This window comes from Gloeophyllum trabeum, assembly GCF_000344685.1.
Source record: "Gloeophyllum trabeum ATCC 11539 unplaced genomic scaffold GLOTRscaffold_00018, whole genome shotgun sequence".
In the NCBI taxonomy this organism is placed as follows: domain Eukaryota; kingdom Fungi; phylum Basidiomycota; class Agaricomycetes; order Gloeophyllales; family Gloeophyllaceae; genus Gloeophyllum; species Gloeophyllum trabeum.
The window spans coordinates 243,712-265,529 of record NW_006920427.1 but is presented as its reverse complement, the minus strand read 5'-3'; the positions used below and the strand labels follow the sequence as shown (position 1 = coordinate 265,529).

The 21,818-nt window shown below is 53.6% G+C and overlaps 8 protein-coding genes across 8 annotated transcripts; 4 read left to right on the top strand and 4 right to left on the bottom strand.

The window, feature by feature from the left end:
• Window positions 1-1,071: 1,071 nt before the first annotated feature.
• GLOTRDRAFT_49794 (amidase signature enzyme) lies at window positions 1,072-3,171 on the bottom strand (the record flags this gene model as incomplete). Its single annotated transcript, XM_007872425.1, has 8 exons — window positions 1,072-1,336; window positions 1,478-1,621; window positions 1,675-1,808; window positions 1,865-2,247; window positions 2,315-2,659; window positions 2,724-2,741; window positions 2,800-2,989; window positions 3,043-3,171. 8 exons carry the CDS (start codon window positions 3,169-3,171, stop codon window positions 1,072-1,074), a joined length of 1,608 nt encoding a protein of 535 aa, XP_007870616.1.
• A 378-nt stretch (window positions 3,172-3,549) lies between these two features.
• On the top strand, window positions 3,550-4,439 carry GLOTRDRAFT_133575 (uncharacterized protein; the record flags this gene model as incomplete). Its single annotated transcript, XM_007872527.1, has 3 exons — window positions 3,550-3,606; window positions 3,662-3,691; window positions 3,744-4,439. The coding sequence occupies 3 exons, from the start codon at window positions 3,550-3,552 to the stop codon at window positions 4,437-4,439; spliced, it is 783 nt and encodes a 260-aa protein (XP_007870718.1).
• A 1,998-nt stretch (window positions 4,440-6,437) lies between these two features.
• On the top strand, window positions 6,438-9,491 carry GLOTRDRAFT_101671 (acetate--CoA ligase). The gene is made up of 13 exons (XM_007872526.1): window positions 6,438-6,707; window positions 6,762-6,911; window positions 6,967-7,473; window positions 7,526-7,677; window positions 7,741-8,040; window positions 8,103-8,226; window positions 8,286-8,374; window positions 8,437-8,458; window positions 8,532-8,613; window positions 8,682-8,768; window positions 8,838-8,898; window positions 8,951-9,086; window positions 9,137-9,491. Exons 1-13 carry the CDS (start codon window positions 6,486-6,488, stop codon window positions 9,263-9,265), a joined length of 2,061 nt encoding a protein of 686 aa, XP_007870717.1. The 5' UTR covers window positions 6,438-6,485; the 3' UTR covers window positions 9,266-9,491.
• Window positions 9,492-9,911: 420 nt separating this feature from the next.
• Window positions 9,912-11,459, top strand: GLOTRDRAFT_66537 (cyclophilin). The gene is made up of 6 exons (XM_007872525.1): window positions 9,912-10,112; window positions 10,170-10,257; window positions 10,309-10,432; window positions 10,488-10,878; window positions 10,928-11,137; window positions 11,195-11,459. Exons 1-6 carry the CDS (start codon window positions 9,980-9,982, stop codon window positions 11,386-11,388), a joined length of 1,140 nt encoding a protein of 379 aa, XP_007870716.1. The 5' UTR covers window positions 9,912-9,979; the 3' UTR covers window positions 11,389-11,459.
• A 107-nt stretch (window positions 11,460-11,566) lies between these two features.
• GLOTRDRAFT_50045 (uncharacterized protein) lies at window positions 11,567-13,328 on the bottom strand (the record flags this gene model as incomplete). The annotated part of the gene is made up of 11 exons (XM_007872446.1): window positions 11,567-11,667; window positions 11,721-11,823; window positions 11,880-11,912; window positions 11,969-12,151; window positions 12,220-12,255; window positions 12,306-12,469; window positions 12,537-12,699; window positions 12,755-12,786; window positions 12,841-12,910; window positions 13,028-13,174; window positions 13,227-13,328. The coding sequence occupies 11 exons, from the start codon at window positions 13,326-13,328 to the stop codon at window positions 11,567-11,569; spliced, it is 1,134 nt and encodes a 377-aa protein (XP_007870637.1).
• Window positions 13,329-13,415: 87 nt separating this feature from the next.
• On the bottom strand, window positions 13,416-16,111 carry GLOTRDRAFT_49816 (DNase I-like protein; the record flags this gene model as incomplete). Its single annotated transcript, XM_007872426.1, has 12 exons — window positions 13,416-13,458; window positions 13,532-13,599; window positions 13,654-13,754; window positions 13,874-14,135; window positions 14,198-14,314; window positions 14,377-14,565; window positions 14,774-14,972; window positions 15,030-15,213; window positions 15,265-15,345; window positions 15,424-15,540; window positions 15,608-15,777; window positions 15,903-16,111. The coding sequence occupies 12 exons, from the start codon at window positions 16,109-16,111 to the stop codon at window positions 13,416-13,418; spliced, it is 1,740 nt and encodes a 579-aa protein (XP_007870617.1).
• A 781-nt stretch (window positions 16,112-16,892) lies between these two features.
• Window positions 16,893-18,621, bottom strand: GLOTRDRAFT_49961 (uncharacterized protein; the record flags this gene model as incomplete). Its single annotated transcript, XM_007872436.1, is given in 7 exon segments — window positions 16,893-17,003; window positions 17,085-17,255; window positions 17,311-17,652; window positions 17,706-17,882; window positions 17,933-18,276; window positions 18,296-18,389; window positions 18,439-18,621. The coding sequence occupies 7 exon segments, from the start codon at window positions 18,619-18,621 to the stop codon at window positions 16,893-16,895; spliced, it is 1,422 nt and encodes a 473-aa protein (XP_007870627.1).
• Window positions 18,622-19,359: 738 nt separating this feature from the next.
• Window positions 19,360-20,571, top strand: GLOTRDRAFT_133570 (uncharacterized protein; the record flags this gene model as incomplete). Its single annotated transcript, XM_007872524.1, has 2 exons — window positions 19,360-19,571; window positions 19,626-20,571. 2 exons carry the CDS (start codon window positions 19,360-19,362, stop codon window positions 20,569-20,571), a joined length of 1,158 nt encoding a protein of 385 aa, XP_007870715.1.
• Between the last annotated feature and the right edge of the window lie 1,247 nt (window positions 20,572-21,818).

Below are 21,818 nucleotides of genomic sequence, written 5' to 3'. Positions count from 1 at the left end.
TCTCGGTCATTACTACACACGACCTCCCCCTCAACACGCTCACCACGAGGACGATATGCGAACACCCTGCTGGCTCGATGACGATTAAAACGTCTCTTTACAAGCATGTTAGCCGTTGACCGGACTGATCCCTGATAATCTCTAGTCATCACTCCTGTATAAAAGGCTGGCCAGTGCTTGGCCGGTATTCAAAAATTCGCCCAATTCATTCTCGGCCGTTTCACCCACCCGGCACCGCGAGCTGGAGTGCTGGGAATAGACTGGCACACCGCTCGTTCCTGGGCGCGTTGAAACATATTGTAATTTTGTCTCGCCCTCGCCGAGCGTGGTCTACTTTCCACCGTGCGGCTCGTCTTGCGTTATAAGAAACATACGGCGCTTCCTTTCATCTCAAGTTTCTGCATTCTTCGAGCGTTTGCTTGAGCGCGGCGATTATACCTCTCAGCTCCCGCTGATCGACAGGACTTCAGAGCACTAGGTGAGCAAATGTAGCTTCCCGCCCGATCGTATCCGTGCGTTCTGACAGCGGGTGTCCCTCTTAGTCCTTATACCACCCCCGACGATGAGGACCATCATATTCATTCCTGCCTTTCTTTCGCTCTTCACCATGCTCTTCCATGCGCATGCCCAACCCATAGCTCCCGCGCTGGCGATCCCATCGGGGCGTCTGCAGCGTCCACCACTCCATGCACGGAACCCGGAGCAAAGCAGTGAGGGTTCGCCAAGTCCGTCTCGACACCCCCGTCGCCGCCGCCGACCGCACCCGTAATGGGTCTCCTTCACGTCAGCTTGGGTTTATTCGGACTGTTTCATTCCTATTTCTATAGGCTTCAGTCATCGGAAGTCGCCATTTTATTTATCCCCACACGGGTCACTTGTACGCACCGTGTTTGGTTCTTCATTCCCCACCTACACATTTATAGACTACCCTGAAGGACCTTCGTCGTGTATCATTATAATGTATCCATATTTGACGATCATTGTACGTCCTGCGATATACGTACATACCCCCTTTGACGAGACAATCATAATCATTAGACACCCTCCAAGCATCCACACCGCTTCGTTCGATTATCTACCAACGACATCCGCTAGCTGAGTCTTCGGTACAGCCTCCTCGTACGCCCTTCTCATCAGCCGAGCCTGCGTCGCCTGCTCAAAAGCATACGCGTACCCCAGCAGCTTCGCCTCGCTCCACGCCGTGCCCATGAACGCGAGCCCGAAGGGTACGCCGGGCCCGTGTTTGCGGACGGGTTCTGCGGCGGCGGGTTCGAGGTCGTCCGGTTGGAATCCGAGGGGAACTATATGCAGCATGGGCCGATGGGTACACTGTACTCTTGTGGTGAAGAGATAGGATGGGGAAAGGGGGCGTACCGGTTATGAGAGGGTACCCCGCTATCGCAGGGGGCATCGAGGCGAAGCCTGTGATATTTTTTATGAGTGGAAGGTGACGCAGAAGGGTCAAGGCGGAGTGTACTTGCCGTGGGTAGGCAGGACGATCGCGTCCAGGTTATACTTCTGCAGCGTCGCGTCGATGCCCCTCGCCCGGCCGAGCTCGTAGTTCGCGTCGACCATCTTCTCGTACTTCTCGTCTGCTTCTAGGGACTGCGCTTGGATGAACCTGGGTGTTGCTCGTGAGCGGCGGGAATCAAATGATCATAAACGCAGACGCACCGCGACTGGTCGGTCCAGTACGGCGCGGGGAGCTCCTGCTCCGCGTGCTCCTCGTTGAACTTGATCAGGTCCGCGAGGTCCCTCACGCCCGTGGGGACCTCCACCAGCTCTGCGAGGTACTTGTTCAAGTCCACCTATCATCACACGAGGGTCGTCCCGAGTCCACCGAGCGCAAGGACGGGCAGCACACCTTCAGATCGACGGTCATCACATACAGCTCATCATCCCTCCCCGCCTTCACCGCCTCCGCATGCGGGAACTCCGCCGGGTCCACGACCTCCGCGCCCAGGCCCCTGATCACCTCCAGCGCCGCATCGAACGCCCTCACGATATGCGCCTGCGGCTCCGCCTCCTCGTTCGGCCGCGCGGCGAACGACCGGGGTACGCCCAGCCGCACGCCCTTCAGGGCGTCTGCGCGGAGGGCGGCGGTGTAGTCCGGCATGGGCTCGGGCTGCGCGAGGGTGTAGGTGTCCCGCGGGTCGGGCCCTGCGATCGCGCTGAGGAGGATGGCGGCGTCGGTCACGGTGCGCGTCATCGGCCCGACGCTGTCCTGGTGCGAGGATATGGGTATCACTGCAGAGCCCCGACATGATCAGTCACATCGGAGCGGGAGGTGGCAGGATTTCGGAGGAGCGCATACCACCGGCTCTGGACGTGAGCCCGACAGTGGGCTTCACGCCCACCACATTGTTCCTACTCCCCGGGCTGGTAATGCTCCCGTCCGTCTCCGTTCCCAGCGTCCCCGCCGCGAGGCCGATAGCGGCGGCGACGCCGCTGCCCGAGCTCGAGCCGGAGGGGTCGACGAGCGGGTAGTATGGGCACGTGCATTGTCCCCCGCGCCCGCTGAAGCCGGAGGGGACCTGCCCGCGGAAGTTGGCCCACTCGGACATGTTGGTTTTGCCGAGGAGGATGGCGCCTGCTGTGCGCAACTTGGCGGCGACGGCGGCGTCGCGGGGGACGACTGAGCCGAGGAGGGCGTAGGACCCTTGTGAGGAATATGGATTAGTATCGTATGGCAGTCAGCTATTTGCTTTGAGGCGTGGATTTACCTGCAGTGGTGTTCATGCCTGCGTTAGGGAACCTAACCGTGAATGCGACTTCTACGGGCAAGGGACTGCTACATACCCTCGCTGTGCAGGGTCGCTATGTTGTCCTTGAGTAAGATGGGTATACCATGAAGGGGCCCGCGAGAGCCCTTCTCTTTCCTTTCCCTGTCCAAATCCGCTGCCTGCGCTAGGGCACTCGGATTTGTCTCGATGACCGCTCGCAAGGCCGGTCCCTTCAGGTTAACCTCATCAACCCTAGCTAGGTAGGCCTGGCGACGGGATTAAGCTCGGCCACATTCCATCAGGGTATACGAGTACTCACCTTGACGAGGTCGACGCTTGTGAATCGACCGTTCGCTAGACCGTCCTGGAGCTCGGGAATCCCCGCCTCGTACAGGTCGGGATACGCATCGCCTGCATGCTGCGAGGCTGGAAGATTGGAAGAGCTCATTCCAGTGCTGGCTCAGTATGCTGCTGGAGGCCTGTCGTGAGCCGTGCAGACCCAGATAAGATAAGCCATCGACATCGGAAGGACAAGCAGATGGGAGCCTGCTGCTATCTTTGACTCTGAGCGCTGTAAGTTATATTAGCGGGTCTTAATTTCGCATGATCCTTGAGCTTCACCTTCATACGGTGCTGGTTTGGAGTTTTTAGTTTGCAAGTACCGTAGCTGCTTCCCCCGCCCGCGGGCCGGTATGCGGGCCGGATTTTACCGCGGCAGGACTCTACCAGCTCCTACCTACAGGATTCGACGGTTCCCGCTTGCTTGAAAATTTGGATCCATCATGTCGAAGGCATATTTCTTGGACGTCTTCGGGGCTCGCCTGTAATGTCTGCAAGGGACTTTCCAGACACTCCCGGAGGCGTCCAGGTTAAACTACTGGGAGTACGTAAAAGAAGCTGCGCACCTGCGTTGTGGGTCCCTGCTTGCGTCTCTGCAGACAAGTATGATTCGAGAGTCATTATTCCTGGTACGCACTTAGACTACCATTCAGACGACGCAGGCGATAACACCAATTTCAGCTCCAAAATGCTATAAGCACCCTGGTAGTCCACGGCTTAGCAAAGGATCACGAAGGACGGGCAGTACCTCTCGTGTTCACTTCCGCTCCTTCTGAAATGCAAGATGGTGTCTGTTTCCACACGACCGGACCCGGCTTGCAAGCTACATTGCCAGAGCGGCCACCATCAGCCCTGTCACCCCCAGCCGACGGCGTGCTGGACATGTCCATCGCAGACCAGCTTGGCGCAGGCCGCATCGGCTGTGTGTACGCCGTCAGTGTGTCTTACTGCTCGGTACCAGCCAAGGTTCCACCACTCGTTGTGAAAGTGACCAGCCGCGACCGCTGCGACGAACTGGCGAAGGAAGCATGGGTCTACGAAGAGCTTGATGAGTGTCTGCAGGGCGTGAGCATCCCGCGCTGCTACGGGCGCTTCCTCGCAGAGCTTCCCCCGCGAGTCGACGTGCTCTCCTGGAAGCGGCGCGGCACGACGAAGCTGCCCATATCTATCGTCCTCCTGGAACGCCTCGGAGACAAGCTTCCGCTCGGCGAGCCGATCCCGCAAAAAATCAAGGACGATCTCTGGGGCGCGGTTAGGGATATAGCGCAGATGGGTGTCCGTAACCCAGCCCTGTGCTACAACGACGTCCTATTGGCCCCGCCATCGCCACCTGGCCTTCTCCTCACTCGCGCCGCACGTATGATCTACGACTCGTAGATTTCGACAGGGCCTCCAAGCACAATATGCGGGTGGACCACTTGACGCAGATATCGGAACGTGAGGTGAACCTCGTTCTCGAGCATGTCCGCACGGGCGAGAGTCGAGTCGACGAGTAAGGCTCGCTCGGATATTACCAAATTTCGATGTTAGCATCCTCTTGACTGTTTGCTCCGTCATATGTCTCCAGTACTTAGTGGCACTGGTATGCAGTCGGATCGAGCAGTTCGATACTCCGATCAAGTGCAATGCAAGGTCTTTTATAACTCAAGGCTTGTTGCGACCCCTGCCCCGTATATGCCCCTCATTACTAGTACTTGCACCTATGACTCGCAATTACAAAACAGCTGTAATCTCGTGGTACATCCAAAGCACTGCAAAAACCCTGTTCAAAGAAAGTGGTTAAAGACCAACTGTACTCCGTATTCAGAACACGTTAAGCGTCTTCAAGTATGTCGTCTGCGTGGGCTCCTCGATGCTCGAGTGTCTCGGAGACTCGAGACCACTTAGCTACCAGGCTGCGACCGGTCCTCATGATATTGTGATAGGAGTCTAACACATCGGCGACAAGGAAAAGTTTTGTACTTGTGCACTATGACTCGGAGGGGCACGCGCATCCTGTCGTCCTTAAGCTTTCCTCTGAATCCCCACGTTCGTAAGACCGGCTGACTCGACAGCTTCAATATTGCAATATTGGCAACCTTGACAGAAGTAAGTTTTCAGCTGTTCAATGCACAGGTGGGTTGTGCATGGTGTCAGCTTCGAGCAAGGGATTCATCAACGGCCGTACATCTAAATCGGTAGTGCCCAATTACAAGCTGTCCCTGGGTCCGACTCGTTTCGTACATACCATTTCCGACGTATCGATCGACGGACGCCCCTCTGTTTTCCGACAATTCCCATTTTCAGCCTATGTCCATGCAAGCAGTGCAAGCCCCTGTCGGATGGCATACACTGCGGAACCGATGGGCGACGAGGCGAGCTTGGACGCAACCCATGACCGCTCTGCGCCCGCCCACTCCTAGGTGCGCCGTCCAGTCCTAATAGTCTCGTACGTGCCGGCTCGCTCTTGCTTTTATCCAGGCGACTCACAGGTGGGGCAAGACGGAGGACCGCTCTTACCCCACACGAAAGCCGTCGATATCACGCTCGCAATTGGCTGGCAGCGCGGGGAGGCGCACTGGTGCACGCCCCCCCGCCGTCGTCGCGCTCACTTTGAGCCAACGATGTGCCCGTGGCGGACGCAATGCTCGGAGGCTGATTGGGTTCCGTGGCGCCTTGGCCTCCGACGGAGGGCGTTCTCGTGCTTCCCCTTCCCCAGACTTCTTAAATCACCTGCCCTGATCGCCTATGACGCTCCTGCTTCTCGCAAACACAGTCCACCTCGCTTGGTTCTCTATGTCCTCTATGGTGCTGCGACATTCATATCTCGGTCACACTACCACAGAAACACTTCCAGGAGGGGCTTAAGATAGCCCTAGCGTGGATCGCGGACTGGATATGGGCTTTGGCCGGCGTCTCAAGAACACCGTGCATCAGGAAGTTCTCGTTGAACTCTGACGTGCTGGGAGGTATAATTGGCGAGGCCTTGACGGTATGTATGATTCGATTTGATATCTGCTCGCAGCGTGCTCGACAAGACGGCCTATACGAGCACGCCCTACGTTCCTTCCCCGCATTTCCTCCACTTGGCTTTAGAGGCCAATCAGACAGGCAGCTAGACCCGGTTGTAGTATAGACAAGTACAGTAGAACTCCGTGGAAGAATAATTAAAAGGTCGGGAGTCCGATCGGACAGAATGGTTTCGGCCGCTGCTCGTTACGGCTGGGCTGGTCAAAGATATTCCATGCAAGCCGTGTTTCCTAGAACGAATGGCAATGGCGGTAAATGGCAAGATCGAGAGGAGATTACCCCGCATCAGTGTTTAGCGTGTCACGCGGACGAGCGAAACGCAGGGGAGACGCTCACTACTAAAACAGCCTAAATAAACCCCAGCCATGTCCGAGTCAGCAGTCCCCTCTCCGTCTCTCCCCAACCACCACCACCATGCCTGGCACCCCTCCCCCCGCGAAAGTGAACGGAAACAGCGGCGCTAACGGCGACGTCGCTCAGGAGAACGTCGCCGACGTCCCCAAGGTCCCGATGCACCCTATCGCGCCCCGTCTCAAGCAGGGCCACAAGGTGCCCCATGTCGGCCCGCACTTCGAAGCTTACAAACGGGCGCACAAGGAGACGGTCGGCCACGAGTCGGACAAGTGGTGGGCAAAGGTGCGGAGTTTCGCTGAGGGGTTGGGTTTCACCGCAGGCTAACATGGAAGGCAGATGGCCCGCGAGACTCTTCACTGGGATCGCCCCTTCCACACTGTCAGAGCTGGCGGATTCGAGACGGGCGATATCGTCTGGTTCCCGGACGGGGGCCTGAATGCTTCCTACAACTGCGTTGACCGCTGGGCTTTCAAGCATCCCAACCACGTAAGCCCCCTATCCTTTCGCCCTGCTCGCACCGTCCACATCGACCTCGTTTCAGACTGCAATTATCTACGAGGCCGACGAGCCGGACGAGGGCTGCAACATCACCTACGCGGAGCTGCTGCGCGAGGTGTGCAGCATCGCGAACGTGCTCAAGAACCTCGGCGTGAAGAAGGGCGACACGGTGTCGATCTACCTGCCGATGACCTGGCAGTCCGTCGCGGCGTTCCTCGCGTGCGCGCGCATCGGCGCGATCCACTCGGTCGTGTTCGCCGGGTTCTCGGCCGAGTCGCTGCGCGACCGCGTGCAGGACTGCAAGAGCCGCGTGCTGATCACGACGGATGAGGGTAAGCGCGGCGGGAAGACGATCGCGACCAAGGCCATCGTCGACGCCGCGCTCAAGGAGTGCCCCGTCGTCGAGCATGTGCTGGTGCTGAAGAGGACGGGGAACCAGGTGCCGTGGACGGAGGGGCGGGATAAGTGGTGGCACGAGGAGACGGCCAAGGTGCCGAATTACTGCCCGCCGGAGGTCATGTCTGCGGAGGATCCGCTATTTATCCTCTACGTGAGTCCCGACGACGATCTTCATGCCATTGTTGTCTGATCTTCTCTGGCAGACTTCCGGCTCGACGGGCAAGCCCAAAGGCGTCGTCCATACCACTGGTGGATACCTCCTCTGTGCTGCGTTGACTGTGAAGTACGTCTTCGATGTCCACCCAGACGACCGCTTCGCTTGCATGGCAGATATCGGTTGGATCACCGGTCACACGTGAGTCTACCCGTACTTCAATTATCTCGAAAGGCGGTGATTTGACTCGTTTGCCTTTCGCAGTTACATTGTGTACGGTCCGCTTTGCAATGGTGTCTCCACCGTGGTTTTCGAGTCCACCCCCGTGTACCCGACGCCCTCCCGCTACTGGGAGACCGTCGAGAAGCACAAGCTGACGCAATTCTACTCTGCACCGACTGCGATACGTCTATTGCGCCGCCTTGGCGAGCACCACGTACAGAAGCATGATCTGAGCAGCTTGAGGGTTTTGGGCAGTGTCGGGGAGCCGATTAACCCCGAGGCATGGCATTGGTATAATGACCATGTTGGCAAAAGGGAATGTGCGATTGTGGATACGTTCTGGCAAGTGATGCTTGTATGCCATGGACCATTAGCCAGTTTTCTGACGAAGAATTCAATCACAGGCAAACGGAAACTGGGTCGATTGTTGTAACTCCGTTCCCTGGCGCTATCGAGACTAAGCCAGGCTCTGCGACCGTGCCGTTCTTCGGTATCGAACCCGCCATCTTGGACGCCACTACTGGCAAGGTGGGTTCATCTTCGTTAACGGTAATCGGAAATCCTAAAATCAGTTTTGTGGCTTGCAGGAATTAACGGGCAACAATGTCGAAGGCGTGCTCGTCCTCAAGACTCCCTGGCCTTCAATTGCCAGAACTGTTTACCAAGATCACCAGAGGTACGCGATCGCCCGATCTCTCCTGTCTCTTCCGCTCCTTTCTCACCCCGCATTCCCCGCAGATACCTGGAAACGTACATGAAGGTTCGCGCTTACCCCGCACTAAGCCGTATCCGTCCGAGTAGCTTGGCTGACGCCTGCGCATGTGATATTCCAGCCCTACCCAGGTGTCTTCTATACTGGAGACGGCGCCGCTCGTGATGAGCACGGATACATCTGGATCAAGGGTCGGGTGGATGGTGGGTGGATAATTGTCTTGGTGTCGAGCATTGTATTGGAGGTGCTGACGGGCCCTGTGATGTGGCAGATGTCATCAATGTTTCTGGGCATCGTCTCTCGACCGCCGAGATTGAGTCGGCCTTGATCATGCACAAGGGCGTTGCCGAGACTGCTGGTGCGTTTAAATTTCTTTATCGTGACAGTATTTCTTGTGACGCGGCTTACTGATATGATATGCTTTCAGTTATCGGGACGCCGGATGACCTGACCGGCCAGGCTGTGCATGCCTTTGTGACGTTGAAGCCGTAAGTGAATGATCTAACTCAGTAAGGGGTTCCGTTCTCAATACGCGCACAGGGAATTCACATACGACGAGGACGAGGCCGCGCTCGTCAAGGAACTGACCTTGCAAGTCCGGAAGGTGATCGGTCCCTTCGCCGCACCCAAGAAGATATACCTCGTCAACGACTTGCCCAAGACGAGGTCCGGAAAGGTACGGCCCATCGCTTGCTTCTGCCCGCGGCGAACTAATGGCGGGTGTAGATTATGCGGCGCATCATGCGCAAGATCGTGGCAGGCGAGGGCGACCAGCTCGGCGATCTCAGCACGGTTGCCGAGCCTGCCGTCGTCGAGGAGATCAAGAACAAGGTGGCTGAGGCTAATTCCAAGTAATCGGGGAGTAATCATGCGCGATCAGAGCAGTTAAGTTAAAGAAATGTTATAGTCATTCTGTTGGTCTTGCTTGGATCTATCTAGTCGAGCCAGCACGGGGTGTTAGGTACCCTTGTAATTGTATTGTACTTGTCTTCGATACCAGCAATGTATATGTTCGTGTCGCTCTGTTATCGCTGGCTATGGTATCGGTGTCACCTAAGAGGGCGTTCTGAACCTAGGAAAAAGCGATGTGATGCGCCCATTTCGCCTGGTCGACAGACTGCGTACCAGAAAGGGTTCGAGAGACATGTTAGTCTGAAGAAAACCTATAGGACGGGATCCACAATTTAAGTCCAGCTTCTTTTACATACGTACTCCTGAACGCCTCTGAAGTCGGCTGGAGCTGCGTCCACTTCAGACAGCACCAGACAAACTCCAGTGAACGCCTGGAAACAATAATCCAATTGTCGACTAGTACTGGGGGTTCTTGAAACATGATGTTATCTACCTGTGGACTCGAGCACTGTGGGTCTGCTTTCAAGCCTCCGGCCTATGGAAGTCGATGTTGATTGAGGTGTAGGCTCTGTAGGGTCTTCTAGCAGCTTCTACTAGTCGTTACGTAATGCCATTGTCTTTGTACAAGTACTTTCACTACAGTCATGGCGGGCGCGCATCCTGAGAGGAATACAGCTCACAGCAAGCTCTATCTTGGGTCTGTCGGAAAATCCTAGCATGGCGTCTGAACAGGGGAATGCGGCCGAGCGACCGCTGACTTTCTTCGACATAACCATTGGGGGCAGGCCTGTAGGCCGCGTTATCTTCCGCCTCTACTCGGACTTGGTACCAAAGACCGCGGAGAACTTCCGTAAGTAATATGTATTCTTGGTTGCTGAGTAAGTCTGAGGCTTTGTGTCTGCGCAAGGTGCGCTCTGTACTGGCGAAAAGGGCGTCGGCAAGTCTGGGAAGAAGCTGAGCTATGAGGGCTCGTCTTTCCACCGTGTTATTCCTAAGTAAGCGTTCAGGCATGCCAGAAGTTGCTGTGAGACTGAACGGGCGACCAGGTTCATGGTACAGGGTGGCGACTTCACTGCTGGCAACGGAACAGGAGGGGAATCCATCTATGGGGAGAAGTTCGAGGATGAGGGCTTCCCCGTGAAGCACTCGAAACCCTTCTTGCTGTCCATGGTAAGCCACTCAACCACTGCTAGCTTTCATGACAGATTTATTCAGCATTGCACAGGCGAATGCAGGACCCAATACCAACGGCTCCCAATTCTTCATCACCACCATGCCCACCCCGCACCTCGACGGCAAACACGTCGTCTTCGGCGAAGTCGTGAAGGGCAAGTCCGTCGTGCGGCAAATTGAGAATCACCCGACCAGCTCGGGCGACGTGCCCACCGAGCCCATCATCATCGCCGCGTGCGGCCAGCTGTCCCCGGACGACCCGTCGCTCACCGCGGAGCCCGTCGCGGCGGACGGCGACCCGTACGAGGACTTTCCCCAGGACGAGGAGTCGAAGGACACGGAGAACCCCGAGGTGGTGCTCCAGATCGCGAAGGACATCAAGGACCTCGGTGCGAAATTGTGGAAGGAGGGCAAGGTGGACGCTGCCCTGGCGAAATGGCAAAGTACATCCGCTCGTCTGACATAGTGAGACGAAACTGATGTTTTCTGCAGAGGCACTGCGCTACGTCGACCACAAATACTTCGACATACCAGATGACGCGCCGCCAGAGCTGAAGGACTCGTACCACATCCTCCTCTCGCCTCTCTTACTCAACATCGCGCTCGCAGCGATCAAACTGGGCGGCTCACACAACGCCACGCTTGCTATCGAGAGCACCGACCGCGCGCTCGAGCAGATGACGCTCAATGATGCGGACAAAGGTGTCTATTTCATCCTGTTACTCGTGCGTTTTCGTTGGCTAAAGTCGTTACTCGTAGCGAAAGCGCTGTATCGTCGAGCCTTGGCGCGCAGTCTCGAGAAGGACGACGAAGGCGCGGAAGCGGATCTTCTTGAGGCTACGAAGCTAGTGCCTGATGATAAAGCGATTGCCGCCGAGCTCGCGAAGGTGAAGCAGCGGCAGAAGGAGAAGAGGGATAAGGAGAAGAAGCAATTCAAGAAACTGTTCTCATAGATACTGTAATTCTACCTAATCACGTGTATCCAGGAAGCAATAGAGGAATCGTCGGCAATTTACTTCCACATACCCTCCCGCTCGTCAAGTGAGGCGATAGCAGCATGGCCTGGCGCCTGAGCTTGGGTCTGTAGAGAACGCGTTTATATTCGGGATCGGGTATGGCATGGGTAATAAATCAGCTAATGAAAAAGAGTACAAATTTCTGCTTTCCAACTGGAGAGGCAGGAGGGTATACAGATGGGTCATCACGCATTAAACTGGGCGCAAAGATGGAGGCTGGATCATAATGAGCGCAAGCTGACGCTGAGTTGGTGAGAATGACCACCGACCTAGTATGTGAGCTTTGCTTGGTGGAGTGGGAGAAGTTTCTTCAGTCTTGTCATCGGATTGCTGGCAAACGAAATGCAGGAAGGCCGTGAATGATATCCAGACCTATGCCGAGCAAGGGTGAGTCGAATGTCGCCGTTATTGGCTGGCGAACATCTTACATTGACAGATTCGCTTGGGAACTCGTTCAAGACCTGCATCCGGATTTATTCCGTTCGCCCGTACTCACGAGCTGCGAATGAACCCTTACCTCGAAAGCTTCGTCGCGATCCACGACTTGCAAGCATTTGGAGTGCAACTGGCTCGGGACTACAGGCTCGACCAGGGAATCTAAGAACCGCACCATAGTCTCTCCGAAGGCAATCTTGATTGTGCGGTCATATTGCCCATCGGTTCCAGGCTTGAAAGGAAACTCTGAACCCGTGTCAAGAGACTATCCCATCCGTAAGTTCTCCGTACAAAGAGGTAGTAGACACCGATCACCTCCCGGATGCTCGTAACTAATTCTTCATCAGCGGCAGTAAGAAAGAGATCTCGCTGCGACATGCATCAACGACACTTCAAGCTGAGGAAGACAAGTCACATACAGTATCAGTGGCATGAGTCATCAGCCAGTTAATCAGTCTCATGATTTCCCGGGGCGCATTGGCAGCCTGAGTCTGAGGTAGGAGCTGATCAGCTTTGTTAAGTTCCCGCACTGGTCCTGGCAGCCTGACTAGGTCTGATAAAGTCGTGGCGAAGCATGTCGGCTCTGGGGGCACGATAAAAGAGACAGGGAAGGGTTAATCGTCTGGCTTTACACTGTACATGAAACTCACGATAGTCTCCGTGGACAGTAATGAAGTGATCTTTGCCGAACAATGTATGCATAATCAGGGTGCAATCGAGCCGAGCGTGTCGCATATTCAGGGGAGGCGCCGACTGTTTATCGATGCAGATAGTCAATGAAATGTTGCTCCCTTCGCCAGGAAGCAATAGTCCCTGGACCAGATATCATTTCAATGTTAACGACTTCGAAGTGAGAAGGGGGACGGACCGTCATGGGCTCAATCTTCAGCCACTCTGGATCTGCAAGGCTACGCACTCAGTACCCCAGGTACGTTGTTAGCCGCTTCGACCTACGTATGCAACCGTCCGACTCGAGAGGCACAAAGCGATAGGCACAAGGTCTCTGAAGAGCAGTGAGTGGAGCCTGTCGTATCACCACAGTACGACGCACCTGGCCGGTATTCTGCAAACAGATGACCTTTGTGCTCTCCTTCTCGTATCTGAACCGTTGCCTCTCAATGAAATTACGCGTCCAGAGAACAATCCGTACGTACGATACCACGCCGAAATCCAATAACGTCTGGTCAAGCTTGACTTTGGGCGGCTGTTCACTTTCCTCCATATCACCCACTTTGTGGTAACATGTCTTGACAGCTGCATTGAACTGTACATTGTCCACAAGAGGTACCTAAGATGCGACAATGAACACAACACCTGCGGCATTCAGGTGTACTGCATACCTCCAGAAGAAAGTCGGCGGAGACCGGCCTGTGGTCACTGAATGTAATCCCGCGATGACCCGCATACGACTCTTGACGAACGACTGTCCTCGGAGAAGCCATGTACAATATGCGGTCTGTCCAGGCCGGCTTACGCCTGACATAGACCCAGGTGAGACCCGAACTAGACATGATGGGAACTTGTACCGCTCACTTCATGTCATACCCAAGGTCATCGGCGAGCAGGCCTGCACTGAAGCGATACGTCCTGTATAACGGTGTTTAACATCAATTTCGCATAAGAAGAGAGTTTATGGTGAACGCACGGCAAGCGAGTAATCTCATGTTCCGTGAAACCTTGGAAGGATTTACCAGTTCGCATACTATATCTGAGCTACTTCCATTGTTATACAAAACTACCGCAAATGAGCTCCGATTCGACACTGACTTGGTCGAAAGCCAGCAAACTTTCTATGTTTCGATCTTTGGGCTCTGATTTCAGCAAAGTGCGAATGTCACTGTCCGATAGATCTATCCTGTAGTTCAGGTCTTATAATCCCCTAATCAGCGGATCACCGGTGCAGTAGAATTGGTCACAATGACTTACCGCCCTGACGATTGTCGTGCTGTGTTAGCGGGGGCTCACACAATACCACATAACCGTCGACTTACCATCCAGAACAACACATCACTATCATATATTGTGGTAGGTAGATTATTCACGAGCGAAGCATCTGAGGATAGAGGGACCACGTCGAAGACGAGTCGTTTAGACAAGTCGTGGAAATCAGCATTGCGCCTTTCCATCATCTCGTCGAATGCTGCGAGATGAGCGTCGACGAACGTCACGGTTATAGCACGCGATGGCGAGGCTTCTGGGCTTGCCCGAGGTTCGTATGTTACTCTGATAGCTGTTCCGCCTTTGTTACCCTACGCAATGGTTTCATCAGTCGAGGTGCAGCGTCTACGTGAGTTCAGACGGCCGCGCATACCATGATTCCTAGTATACCCGCCCCGACGGCGCATACTTTCACGTCCCGAAAACTGTCCTTCAAGCGTGTCTTGCATATGACAATAAGAAGCATCCCGACAAGCTGCTTGGATGCGAGCTAGAATGTTGTCATATGACAGGGTAATTATTACTGAGCGGATATATGAGAACCCTAGCTACCTTGTGATATAGAGCGCCTTTCTCTCCCAGACTGGCGAGAATGGCTGTTGTCCAAGCGTCCACCCTACTTGTCTTGGACGAGTAAAGCAGCGCTTCCGTTGACAGGTCGAGCTCCTGGAACCCGAAAACAAGCAGGTCCGGATCAGTTTCGCTCTCCTCCACACTCGCCTCCTCTGCTCGACGGCTGTCCTTCTCTCCATTGACTCTGTCTGTAGTAGAGTCGGTAGATACAGAAGTCACGACTGTGGTCGAGGCACTAGAAGTTGTTTCGACCGTGGTCCTAGACTCATCGTCCGATTCGACGGATTGCACCTCGAATGACGTAGTAGATTGTCTCTCTGGAGATCCCAGTCGGAAGACATAGTTCAATGCGATCTTAGAATTGCATGATGTAAACGGTAGAAAAGTGCCTACCGGACTCGTCTGGCCATACCGGCTCAGAGTTCTTGCTTACCTCGCCCAGGTCGAGAGGCGAGACGGGTTTCAGAGGTGGCAATGTGTTCAGCGGACTGTCGCTGTTCGATACACCTCTCACCCATGGGGACAAATCCTGTGAAGGCAACTTCCCATTCACGTTGAAAGTGCCGATGCGAAGTCTGGGCCATGGAGGCGTGTCAAGTTCCTGTGATTTCCGAGACAGCGACTGCAAGCACCTTAGACGGGTCTGCTGGACGTGTTTATCCTTTGAACACAGTTCTTCGGCTTTCCTGAGAATCCACTCCTCACGAACAAGTTCCACATCGGCCACATCGTCACCGGGAAGACCGGCGCTTGCAGGAGAGAGCCGCGTATGCAACGGTCTGTTTATTATACGCAGATCGGGGGGTATCGTCGACACTAAGAAGATTAGGTGTAATGGAGTCCCGGTTGTTATGCGCTGTTACGCACATAGTGAAACAGGGACGTGTTTGGTGGTATAATACTGTACCCAAGAATAAGTGTTCGGGGCAGTCGATGCCTCGCGCTGTTCTGTAGGGTACGTACAGTCAGCAGGAGTTTCTGGCACCCATAACATCTTCCCGAGATAGCAATGAGTAGCAAGCGTACCTGCCTCAGCCTTCAACCGTTTACACTCTCCGAGAAGTGCTTTTAGGCCTTGGATGTCGTGGGTTATCAAAGTCAGGGGCTCCTTCCCATCACCGGCAGTTACACTCAAGGAGAATTCTACGCGAACGAAAGTCGCGTTAATAGGGCAATTGAGGCGCCGGCATGTTAGCTACATATGCCTGACCTGTTCTAGATTGGCTTAGAGCCGAGTGGGACTCGGAAGGCCGCAGGTCGATGGTACTATGGCGGGTCTGAGCCATCGCTAGAGAGAAAGTCCTATTGATAGGCAAAGCCTGCTGCACTGTCAAGTCCCCCTTCAAGAACAGGCCCGACTTGAACTTGTATATTAATAAACTACAGATAAATACAAGGGTGTCAGCCTTCTAGATCACTGGTATGTGCAGACAATAAAAGTACAGGAATAGATAGCTATTCGAAGTTGACAGTACCGTGGCCATATGCACGAGGAAAAGACTAACCATCCTTGCTCGTAACCCTCCTCTTCGTCACGATGCGACACCACCGCCAAGAGCCTCCGCTTCACTAGTGCCTCTGAGACCGAGTTTGAATAGTCATCGCCCGAAGCTTCCTGAATTCGATCCGTTTGAGTTTGCAAGACATTCTTGAGCTCTTCCGTAGGCCGTAAAAGAGGGCGAACAGCGTCCTCTAGTTCCTGGACCTGCGACATATGAGTCTCATCTCAAGGGTTCCAACGTATGAACTCCTGCTGCCAAAACTTGAACGCGCAAGAAGACAAATCACAGTTACGCCGACAAGTCCAGAGTTTTACAGATGAAGTCAAGAAAAGAGAATCAGTGTGTCTCGACCGTGTGCCTGTTGGGTGACATCGACGGTCACTGCGTCCAGTCGGTACCACGACTGCCACCGTCGCTTCCAATGCACCTGCAGCAGTCACCGGTAAGCCCACGAGTCTGACGAGATGAACACATCGCGGCTTAGACCTAACGGATTTCGAGCTTCGTCGCGAGCTCGAGCTGAGCGCAATACACATTGAAGCGGACTCTTTCACCGGAATTGACTCTCCTGCAGCGCTCGTGCATGGAACACTTACATGCACTTCTCATGACAAGTTTGTGGACCGTATATGGGGTACAGAAGCCCGGGGCCAGCTTATTGTAGGTCGGAAAGAATAATAACTGTTTGTAGGATGCCCGCAAATGCTTCAAATTTCGTGGACGAAGGATTCAAGATACCCTTCTGGAACGCTAGATATTATACCATATAACAAGTAATATGCCTCAAGAGTCTTCTCTGGTATGCAGATGCGCCAGCACTTGTGCTTGACGATAAGGCTGAGGTAACGACTCCGAATCTCTAGGCGCAAAATGCTATAAGCATTGCAAGATCGCCGTAGACCTGTACTTGTTATAATCTTTCTTTCAGCATAAACGCCATGCGACGTATCAGTCACCACTAAGTAGCGTCTGTGAGTCTACAAATGCGCTGCTTCAAGCCCGCAGGACCAGGAACTGTTCCGGCACCTCCGGACTTTCGTAACGCGCTAGACGATTCTCGACTCTAAGTTCGCCGTTACCTCCTCTCACCACCTCGCGCTCGACCTACCAGGGCCCGTCGAATGATATGTGAGCATCCATACAGGCAGCAAGGAGGAGGTTGGCGCCGGGACTGACCTGCCACACCCGAGTATTGCAACCAAATTGCATGACAGACGAGCCGCTGCACTCGGACAGGATAGACTGCACGTCTGCCTGGATCTGAAGGAGGTTCACGCCGGTCCCTGCGTCCAGAGGGAAGTTGACATGTACTGAACGAAGCTTCCGTGCTTTCGCTAGGACGGGGGCAAGTAGTTGCTGTACACGTGGATCCATCAGCAGCAATCCGATACCTAAGATTGTCATTCCGCACCATTTCGGATCTCCTCATCACAATGAATAGCTGCTCTAGCTTAGGACATCTACTGCAGATATTGTCCACCGCGTTGAGGGTAACTCGCATTCGGTGGACAGAGAAACGCTTCAGACGCGGTCCATGGGTGGAAACCAAACTGAAGCAAAAGTCATCGGGAAGAACAGACACGTCCTCTCCACCTGGAGAATAGACCTGGAACAGCTCCAAGGGGACTTCTCGCAGGAGATTCAGGACATTCTCTGTCCACGTGTTCAAAGGCCGCTGGACGGTCATAGTGAGAGAACTTAAGCCAGAGAGTGTGCTTAAAGCCTGATGAGACGAGGCGAATTTCGCTACGTCCTGGATATTCAAATCCTCAGCTCAGTCCTTTACGTTGACTTGAGCAAACGTACAAGGTTGGGAGACAAGCCTTCCAAACCAAGGCCTCGCATAGTGCCACGATTTGCGGAGAGGACAGCAAGGATCCCCGAGTGGGTTACCTTAGGACATCCGAGCAGCGAGAGGTGCTCCAGGTGCGGAAGGTTGGGTGCCAGAATCTCCAGAAGCGAGTCTGTGACAAGAGGAGAGGCCTGGAAAGGCTGTTCAATACATCAATCTACGCTAGAAAGTAGTGAATCACCTTGCATATGATAGAGAGATACTGGAGAGCTGGCCCGGTCTCCCTGATCCACCGAGGGAGTTGTGCTATGACTAACCAGCTGGGCATGATGAGGGTGATCTTGTTGAGTCTAGTGAAGCGACAGAGTACTTCTGGGTCGTATTGGCCATCGTGGTGACCGTTGATCTCAAGCTCCTTGAGCTTATGGCAGTGGAGAAGAGCCTCAAAGATTGCGTTGTCCAACGAGCCGTCCCTGGTCCAAGTACAGTGTCTCAGATTCACGCAGTTCTTCAGTCCATGGGTGCAAGTGGACCATGTTGTTTCTAACTTGTCCGTCGAGAGAGCCTTGGGAAAATCCTTAATGACTACTTTGATGTTCATTACGCACACAATAGTGTCGAGGCGTGAACTCACCGAGTTTCTGCACGTATCTCGCAAGGTCCGCGTTATCGCGAAGTGTCGTAAATAACTGGACTACCTACCATGTCTGAGATTCTATGTACCACAAAGCTTTCATAAGTTCCTACCCTGGTCTTGGCCTCATTATGCCATGGATAAATGTGGACACTTTCATATAGTTGGGAGACCGCAAGGTCGCGGAAAGTGCTGTTTACAAGACAGAGTGTAGCAAGATGGGAGGGTTTGACAATAAATTGAAAGACGATGGGAAGTAATTCAATTGGTATGTCGGCGAAGGAGGACAACTGCATCAGGATTCAGAATGCTGCTGAACGCAACAAGAACACACACAAAGTCCAAATGCGGGGCACACATCCGGCGCCGGGTTTCCGCGCGCCACGGTCCCACGCCAATCCCACGCCTTTCGATTTCTTGCCCCATTGCTGCCACAACACTCCAAAGACGCACTTAACGCGTCTACCTGCGGAACATGGACCCGTCCTACCCTTACTTATCCTAGTAAGTGTCGGGCGTTTCGACCAAGGCAACTTGAAAGATTATTGATGAACATTCGCTGTCGCGTGTGGCTCACTGGCTCGCTCACTGATATTCGCTCTATAAGGCTTTCTTCACGCAAAACCTCTTTTAGCTGTAGCAGTACTGCTGCAAGTACTATATTTTTGCCCTATTTTGCCAGCGCGTCAAGAGGGCAAAGGCGCATCGATAATGCTTCACGATGTTCTGCTCACCATGGCTTCATGACGGTATGTGGCCTGGAAGCTCTATTAATTTTACGTTTCCCTGTCTCACTAATATTATAAGCGCGATGACAACGGCTGATGCGCTGACGGAAATCGGCTTCTGAGTGGCGGGTGCCTGAACGCGTACGACGCTTTGCCACAATCAAGCGTGACACCATGTCAAAGCGGCATGTACTGTGGGTGGGTGGCACCCTGGAAGAGACATAAAGGTCGCCCAGTCTTAGGCTTCTACACTCTAAGTCTCTACTCCTGCTGGTCGTTTCCAGTCACTCGCCCTCATCGACCAAAATGTACTCTGGTGTACAACTTATGCTCACCAACCTTCCCAAGCTGAGGGTGGCGGTTAACCCCCCAGCGGCGGATAGCCCTACCAGAAGCCTGACAACTGACAGTATACGACATTCGGGCTTGCTGGCGACCGCTCCGACGTCTTTCAGCGAGCTTTTCGACGGAAGACTTTCCCTGTCCGATATCAAGGACAATCTCAAGGTGTCACCAGAGTGAGTGGCGATCTTTTCATGGGCTCACCGCATGTCACCTAAACCCTTTGTTAGAGTGCCTTGGTTGAATCAGGTTTTCCAGCGTTGGCTGCCGAGCGATCCTGAAAAACCCGTAATGCCATTGGCCAGAACCCTCCCAGCACCTTGGATTCAACAACGAACATGCGATTCTTCTGGATTTGTGGGCTCGCTCTCCGATGTGGGAGGGGACAAGGATCTGATGTCCCCTTCGGGACTTCGGTCTCCTGGCTCTACTCAGAGTGGTCCTTCCGAGACTTCGTCTAGGGAGAGTATTCCTTCCATCGTTCGGCCCACGCACATGCTCGTCTTCTCTTCCTCCATTCCGTGGCTCCCGGAACTATGCCCGCCAGAGAAAATGCCTGCATGTGGCGAATGCGCGGTCAACATCCTCCTGCTCCTCATCAACTGTCCCAACGTGGGACCTCTGTCTCGAGTGCCCCCGCCAGTCCCCGGCAAGCTGCCACGAGTCGTACTGAAGCTGCGAAGTGTGGACGTCTTTCCTGAATTTCTGCGGTACCTCCATCACAAGAACCACGCGGCACTATTCAAAGAACTGATTCCGGAGTGGATACGCGATATCCTACGTTCATACCCCAATCTGCACAAGACGCCCAGAGCAGAGGAACTTGGTTCACGTGGGGATGGACTACTTAAGGCCACTGCCCTGAAGTTGCTTCGAAAAGCTAGCCGGTCGACTATGTCTGCCACTGCGAAGAATAGAGAGGAGTTTTTAAACCCGGCGTCGATGGAGCGTTCCGTAGTGGATGATCTAGTCAATGAGGAGCGCCGTCTTACGAATACCTATCCGTCCGACGGGGAATTTCCAGAGACTATCGAAAAGGCCGCGGCTAACTTGCGCGCCTTGAAGGACAACATCGAGGAACTCGGTTATCGCGACGACGCCCTTGAGGGTGAACTGGTAGCATGTCTCCGCTTCATATCTGCTGCGTATCTCAAAAAGTCGAAGGTGTCGATGTGAACTTCTTGCCCTTGTGAATGTTCGCATTTTATGTCTAATGACTGGAATGATTCATCTGCTCTGTGTTGTCTCGTGAACGTACCTCAAGCTGTCCTTGTGCGCCACAGTGCGCGTCGTCCTCGGCCCGCTTTCTCCACTAATGCACCGACTCTTGTAACCACTGTAGAAGTACTTCGAATCCTTATCATTTTGTGTTGCATCCCGTAGCCTGTACTCTTAGTCCTGCTTGACTACACTTCGGGAGTTACACTCTTTTGGGCCTAGCAAAAGATTGTATGGTAGGGATATATGAAAGATTGGCTTTTTTAAATGATTTTGGGGCTCACAAAAGATAATCTTTATTGAGAATTTCGAAGCTCGTAATATATATTTTCAGCAGTATTATCTTTGTTGATACATTATAATTGAATCTTTTAGATTCCCTTTTGACACTGGAGGATTTGTAATCTTTAGGGTTGGGCAGAAGGTTGTATGAAAGGGAATTCCACAGGCTCTGATTGGCTGGGAATTCCCTTTCATACAACCTTCTGCCCAACCCTAAAGATTACAAATCCTCCAGTGTCAAAAGGGAATCTAAAAGATTTAATTATAATGTATCAACAAAGATAATACTGCTGAAAATATATATTACAAGCTTTGAAATTCTTAATAAAGATTATCTTTTGTGAGCCCCACAATCATTTACAAAAGCCAATCTTTCATATATCCCTACCATACAATCTTTTGCTAGGCCCAAGAGTCTAACTCCCGAAGTGCTATTCCCGCTACCTTGGGGAGCGGGTCTTGCGACCAAGTGTGTTCGCACTTTCTCCGCCATTTTTGCAAGATCGGTCAAAGATCTGACCTGCCCTCAACAAACTATGTAATATCTTTCACATCCAGACGCTTTTGGTGAATTGGCACTCCGAATGGTTGGATCCGAGGCGATGTGGCTGATAATAGGACCCTCGAAAATACCGATAGACACTGCAGGAGTTGCAGTCGTTAGGGGGGGGGTGCAAAACATTGTATGAAGGGGAATTTTGCGAGCTCTGATTGGCTGGGAATTCCCTTTCCTACAATCTTTTGCACGGCCCTAAAGACTGCAACTCCCGAGGTGAGATGCAGGTGCAACAGAAAAGGTGGGTTTGAGCAGGGGATGCCGGACGGTGTCTGGACACCGATGAAGGTCAATGTCAGTAATGCCGGTGATTGTCCGGACACGGGAGGCCAGCTGCCACCCCGGGCACGTGAGTCTTGCACCGGCA